General features: G+C 37.1%; 1 protein-coding gene across 1 annotated transcript; it reads left to right on the top strand.

The window, feature by feature from the left end:
• The first annotated feature begins 589 nt into the window (after positions 1 to 589).
• On the top strand, positions 590 to 932 carry LOC110878278 (histone H4). The gene has a single exon (XM_022126556.2). It carries the CDS (start codon positions 621 to 623, stop codon positions 930 to 932), a length of 312 nt encoding a protein of 103 aa, XP_021982248.1. The 5' UTR covers positions 590 to 620.
• Positions 933 to 7,459: the final 6,527 nt, after the last annotated feature.

Here is a 7,459-nt window from a genome sequence, read left to right as displayed (position 1 = left end):
GGCGGCGGTGGGTGGAGGAGAAGGGGTGAAGAGGTGCTAGGGTTTTGTGAAGAAGAAGAGGTCTGCAGACCCATGAAGGCATTGGTCCATGTCTGCATCAAGAAGTGATCTCGCAAACCTTTTTTAATGAAAGGTCTTCAAGAAAACAAACAGTCTTCAGACCCAAAGGTCTGCGTGCGGTCTGCGCGACACAGACATAAGAGATTCTGAAGACCTTTACAAAAAAAAAACATACACCACCTAAATGTTAATAAAAACCATAAAACTAAACCAATAACTAGTCTAGACAATTTCACATTTTAGAGGTTTAAACTTTAAACGAAACTTTCCTTCTAAATTTTCTTTTCACGATCCATCTTATACACGTGCTTCTCACATGTCCTCAAACCTACCGATCCACCCTGTCATCAACCAACCAATCAACACACTTCTTCACATCCCACTCGGATCCCCATCCTACGGTCCTCAATCCCTCACATTCTCACCCATCCAACGAACCAAAACACTCCGTACACAAAACCCAAACTCTCTCCCCACCAATATATAAACACAAACCCAGCGTTTACCAAAATCATCAAAAATTAAAAAAACACAATCTTCAATTTCAAACAGCGGCAATCATGTCAGGAAGAGGGAAAGGAGGAAAGGGACTGGGAAAGGGAGGAGCAAAACGACACCGTAAAGTTCTCCGGGACAACATTCAGGGCATCACCAAACCGGCGATCCGACGGTTGGCGAGACGTGGGGGAGTGAAGCGTATAAGCGGACTGATATATGAGGAGACGCGTGGTGTTCTCAAGATCTTTCTAGAAAATGTAATTCGTGACGCCGTTACCTACACCGAGCATGCTCGCCGGAAAACTGTTACTGCTATGGATGTGGTTTATGCGTTGAAGCGTCAGGGACGCACTCTGTACGGTTTCGGTGGTTAGTACGAGGGAAGTTAGTTCTGAGTTGTTTGGTTACTGTTTTGTGATGTATGATAGTTAATGAAATGAAAAGTTAGATTTTTTTTTTTTTTTGCATAATATATCTTTTTATTTAGAAGGTTAGAGCAAATTACAAATCATGGGTTGGTAGACGGGTAACAAGCTGCGTCGCTACCCCCTTTTGAATTGCAAATCCTACTTGGCTAAACACATAACTATGGCCTACAGACACTGTCGCATGCGCAAGTGCTGCCTTTTGAACCCGCTGCAAGAAACCGGACGCCACAGGGGCTAGACAACCAAAGGTATCGAACGCGAAAGGAAGGAAGGCATGTTGATTATCTATGCAGGCCTGCTCGTGCTTGGATATTTTCCCCGCCTCAGCCTTCCGCGTAGCTTGGATATTTTGAACTGACTGTGGGCTTAAAATATCTTCTAGGTACATTATAGTTTATTGGAATGTGTTTTTAGCATACGAAGCTCAGCACGTGTTCTTAATAGTTGCCCTTTTTATTAATCTGTACAATACGGTCGGTAATCAAAGACACGAACACGGTATTTTGTGATCGACACGACACCGATTTATATGTTTATTAACTTGAATGAATGAATTACTAAGAACCTAAAGACTATCTATAAGGCTGGGTGTACTAGCTTGGTGTCACACCAAGTAACCCTCAAAGGGCGTTAAACATTATCATGGGAGCGCTAAAGAGGGGGCCTAAAGGGATAGTGAGTATGATAACGGATATGAAAGGGAGAAGTATGTGAATGTGTGGACTAATTTTACAGCCAAAAAAAACCTTTCATTTAAAAGGGGGCACGAGACTACTACACATGGCCTAAGCTATGAATACTAGTAGCACAAGAATTATATACAAACTCAATTTCGAGTTCCAAGCAACTTTGAATCTAAGGGTGTAAGGAGTGGTTAAACATTTGAGAGTGGCAAACTAAAAAATCAACCAATGAGAGTGTGCCACGTCAATCAGAGAAAAATGTTTAAACTTTAGTGAAAAGTGTTGGCAATGGTTTAGACATTTAGTGAAGTGGTAAACTTTTTAAATAAAAAAAAAAGAAAAAAATGTGATTGGTTGAGATTGGAATGAACCCCACCTCACCCTACCCTCCTCTCTCTTCTTCCTCCTTCGCCGCATCGGCAAACCCTCACCGAATTGGTGAAGGTTTGATCGGTAAAGTTCATTGGCATTGGTTTGCCACTAGCCATCAAATCGGGGAAGTGGGTTTGCCGACCCCCACTCCCTACACCCTAAGCATCATTAAAAAATCAAATTAATTAAGAGTGTAAAATACAATTTTTGTCTTTTATGTTTGTATCGGAGTGTATTTGATAACATTTAGAGTATTGAGTAAATTACTGTTTTGGCCCATGGTTTAATCGGTTTAACCATTTTAGCCCCAAAAGAAATCTTTTAACATATTAGACCCCAATGTTGCATTTTATAACGGTTTTGGCCCCTAACACTAACTTGATTACTTTTTTTGCAGTTAAGTGTAAGGGTAATTTGGTCATTATATAACTTAGAGGCTGTGTTTTTGATAATTACAAAGTTCTTTTAATATTTAAGAGATTATTAATACAATTACTCAAGTTTTTTATTATTTCGCTATTTTCACGATTATTATTTAACAAATTGTTTTAAGTATACAAATAAATATGTATTTTAATTAACCGTTTATTTTTATAAAGGTCGTTTTAAAAAAATATTTTGTTATTTTACATTTTGTTTAAGCCATCTATCGTTTTTAAAATTGTTCCTTTTTAAACCAATTGTTTTTTCAAAATCATTCTTTTTAAAGTCGTTTGTATTTTGAACTTTTTTTAAACACTTCATTTTATACCTTTTTTTTAAATCATTTATTTTTTAAACACTTATAAACTACTCACTTTTTAGGTCGTTCATTATTTAAATTTTACAAAACGGTGTGTATAAAAAACAAAAGAAATGTAAGATTTGAAAAAAAAGAAACATTCTAGTAAAAAGTGTGCAAAAGATTGTTCGTTTTTCAAACTTTTTTTTAGAATGGTTTATTTCTTTTTCAACTCTTCTATTTCTTCGGATCGTTTGTTTATTCAAAATTCGTTATTTTTTGCACCTTTCGTTTATTAAATTAGTGCATTTTCTAGTTGCTTACACTTGTTAACTTATTTTCTTAAGTTTTTGTTTTTTTATTAACATCATTTTTTTAATCCTCGTTTTTTAAACTACTCGTTCGTTTAAAATCGATCGTTTTTAAATTCCTTTGATTTTTGAAATCGTTCATTTTCTGAAGTTAGTTTAAAATCCTTTGATTTTTGAAATCGTTCATTTTCTGAAGTTAGTTTAAAATCCCCTAACGGCTATAAGTAAACTGAATACAAAGTTTCAAAAATGAATGATATCAAAACGGTTCTAAAATGAACGGTTTAAAAAGAAATACTTTTAAAAATGAATTACTAAAAAATGAATTGTTTAAAAAAGTTTGAAAATTGATTTTAAAAAGTACGGTATAAAATGAATCGTTTAATAAAAACATTAAAAGACAAACAACTTTAAAAAGAACGATTTTAATAAACAAGCGGTTTAAAAATGAACAATTTTTAAAACGACACACGATTTAAAAAAAAGGTTAAAAACAAATGATTTTAAAAACGACGTTTATAAAAAAACAAACGCTTAAAGAAAGTACATATTTATTTGTATATATAAAACATATTTTGTTAAATATTAATCGTGAAAATAACAAAATAATAAAAAAAACTTGAGTAATTGCATTAATAATCTCTTAAATATTAAAAGAACTTTGTAATTATCAAAAACAACCCCTACGGTATATAATGACCTAATTACCCTTACATTTAACTGCAAAAAAGTAACAAAGTTAGTGTCAGGGGCCAAAACCGTTATAAAATGCAACCTCGGGGTCTAATATGTTAAAAGATTTCTTTTGGGGCTAAAATGGTTAAACTGGCTAAACCACTGTTTCAACCCGCGTTTTGGAAGTCAAAGTACAAGTCAAAGTCAAAGTCAAAGGAAGAAAAGATTGCTAAATGCGATCTGTCACTCCTTGCTTAATTATTGACTGTACTTTCTTGACTTGTAATCGAATCTTTCAATTTGAATACTTTAGTTGTAGAGTATATATAATAATCGCAGTTAATCTTAATCGCTAGTCTATTTATCGCATATCGCATCGCAATCGCATTCGCAACTTGATTTATAGGTTCTGTATATTATTTTACGTGTGTGTGCTACTTATGTGTTACTTGTGCATGTTTATATTATGATTGTGGTGATTAACTGGAAACGCAATCGCAACTCTGTCGCAACGCTATCTCCTCGCGAACTGGAAATCAAGTTTAATTATGTTGTTGTATGTAGTTATATTATTTTTGTGACTATCAATTAAATCTATCGCATCGCTTAATCGACACTTGCTTAAACGCATCGCAACGCTCAACGCACGAAACGAAAACACGAAAACCAACTCGCGGCAGCCCTTCGATCGAATGACCATTCGATCGAATGGTCATTTGAACGGATGACCATCCGATCGGGTTGCCATTCGATTCGACACCTGCACCGCCTTTCCTCTTTTGGGCACCTATAAATAGCACCTGTCACATCACAAACAGTGATGTGACAGCTCTGGTGCGACCCTTCGACTTCCCAGCCTATTTTCTCTCGATTTCTCGCGATTCTTGTAAGTTTTCAACTCAAATCTTGTACATCTATCATCTACACACACTTCTTCATCATCTTCACCTTTGGATCTTCACATTTCACCATGAAATCGACTGGTTTGAGGTGTCCTAGGATGATGTCATCATGGGGTTCTCATGAACTTCAAGATTTGACCTCATTCCACCGAGAATAACTCAGATCTAAGAGATTTCAACATGTTTAAACACTGATTTCGCATAAATCTAAACATTTTCAAAATTAGAAGGATTGAAAGATGTTTTCATATCATTTCTTTCAACTCTTTTACACTCATGCACTCAAAACCGAGGGAATCGGAGCCCATTCAAGTCTTCTACTCATTCTTCAGTGAAGTGTCGGTCTGGGAACTGATTTCTGTCAAAGAGACAACCGATTCACGGGTTTATCATGAACAACCATCACGAACAGTTAACTGATCGGACTGGGGTGATTCCCAGTTCTATCGGATGACTCGGACTTGATGGGGTTTCCGTTGTTTAACACGTTGTCATACCGTCTCGGTCAAACCACAAACTTTTCAAAACTTAACAAAAGATATCAAAGTCTCAAACGATCAGGTTGTCGAACGGATTGTCGTCCGATCGGATTGCCATCTGATCGAACGACAATCCGATCGGATGACCCATGATCTTCAACACTTAAAACATTTTTACAATTTTCAAAGATCATCAGTTTCTAACGGATTGTCATCCGATCGGATGCAATCCGTTCGGATGACCATCTGATCGAATGACCAATCCTGCTGTGAACTTGTTCTCTAAGAAATGTCTCGCTGGAACGGATCGCCATCCGATCGAACGACCTGAAAGGTAGAGATACTTCTCTGATTTTAAAATGCTACAACGAAAACTTCAAAGCCATCATACACAAACACATCCTTCCCAAACGAATGCCAATCTGACCGAATGGCCATCCGACCGGATGACCATCCATCCGGATTGTCATTCGACGAATGACCATCCGTTCGGATTGTCATCCGATCGGATGACCATTCGTCACTCAGTCACTCATCACCGTTTAACGCGCCGTTTATCGCTTATGCTATCGTTCTGTAATCAGGCTGACTCTCCAGCGCTCTCTTCAATCCAAGACGGTGTTTATTTATTAAATGCTATCGTTCTGTACAAGTTGCTTTACGCACTTTTGGGTGTTATATACATTACTTATTCAAATCACAATCGACACACAAACCAAACACTTTCTACGCTGACCGTTATTGCATGTTATACGTGTTATTCGATGAATGCTTGTATGTTATGTTTACACAGTGATAGTACTATAGTTTGGACTCAGCACCTGTCGTGGACGGGGGTTGTTAAGGGCTTTATTTCACGTGTCCCAGTGGGGATATGTGTTGCGCATTCTACATCTCGCAGTCGCGTCTATGCATATTTCATTGTCGATAACCTACTTGCTTCACTTTGCTACATGTTACATGCTGATTATGCATAAAACGATTTCACTATCTATTATATTACTAAACTTGTATGCTCACCTTTACACAATGTGTATTGACCTCTATTTTAACGTATGTGACAGGTGTTTAGGATGCTTTGCTTGTTTGCTGCTATGGAATCAAGCTAGGAGAGTCTAGAAACAAACTAAATAAAATCTGAGTTGTCGGAATGGATATTTGTCTTTGAGAACATCGTCTGTAATAACTGTTTTTATTTTATATGTTTATGGTATGGGACATGAACCTCTAATATATTATAATTAATAGTTGTTATGGATTCTCCTGGACAATCTGTTTCGCTCAGTGTCGTGCCCCGATGATTCCGCCATCGGTTGGGGTGTGACAACCACAGGGGACAAAACAGTAATTTACTCTAATCTTTAACTTCAGTAATTACAGTTACATACATTTTTTTTTGTAAAAACCACTACACCCTGTGTCGTTTGCCCCCAACCTGGTTAAAATTTTCAGTTAATGTGCAAGGCACATGAGGGTACTTTTGTAATTTTACTCATTTATGCATTTTATGTGATAACCCGAACTTTCAAGGTAAGCGTTACTTGATTTCTTGACCTCTAGCTCGTATAGTTACGCTTCATGTCACATATTAAAACCATGTGTATGCTTTGTTAATCACGAATTGATTATGTGAGGTTGTATTTATTATGTGATGTGAGTTAGCACATGTTAGACAATGAGTTATAGACCCAGTCGCACATCCTTGCACGACCACACACTTGTGAGCCTTTGGTCCGCACATGAATCTTGGCCCAAACCCCCATCACATGAGTTGATTCACAGCCCAAACAAAGCCCGAAGACAGGCCCGAATCATTATATGTCGCCAACACCCACATGCTTTCATAATTTTCTAAACTCAAAACATGAGAAACCCCAGTTTCTCTCCATATCGGACGACGACTTCGGTCTCCCTCGACGGCAGCCTCTTCATCCACGAAGCCTTCATTGATGATCTAGCCCTCGTCTTGCAGACTCATCACTTTTCGGTTAGTTATCATGCTTATATTCAAGATTTTGTGTATGATTGATTTCATGGTTTTTGTGCTAAATGGTATGATGAGGTGCTTTGATTTATTGTATGGATTGTACTCATGAATCTGATTATACATGTCAATGGAAAGACTTGGGGGTTCATTCATGATCTAGGGTGCATTGAATTCACATGGTTGGAACCGTTATTATTTAGGGTTCATGCGCATTAGAGTTTAGTGGGTTGATGTTCGCAGATCTAATCCGAATGGTTGGATAGGCTGTTAACCCAAAATTAACGATCACATGATGATTTTTATGTTTGTGTGGATTGACGAACAAGTTGTAGATGATAATGTT

The sequence above is a fragment of the Helianthus annuus genome, chromosome 3, assembly GCF_002127325.2.
Source record: "Helianthus annuus cultivar XRQ/B chromosome 3, HanXRQr2.0-SUNRISE, whole genome shotgun sequence".
NCBI classification, from domain to species: Eukaryota; Viridiplantae; Streptophyta; class Magnoliopsida; order Asterales; family Asteraceae; genus Helianthus; species Helianthus annuus.
The sequence above is the reverse complement of the archived record's forward strand: the minus strand, read 5'-3'. Positions and strand labels throughout refer to the sequence as shown.

Excerpts from the sequence above, each read along its gene's own strand:
- LOC110878278 (XM_022126556.2), top strand. The coding sequence starts at position 621 with ATGTCAGGAAGAGGGAAAGGAGGAAAGGGACTGGGAAAGGGAGGAGCA.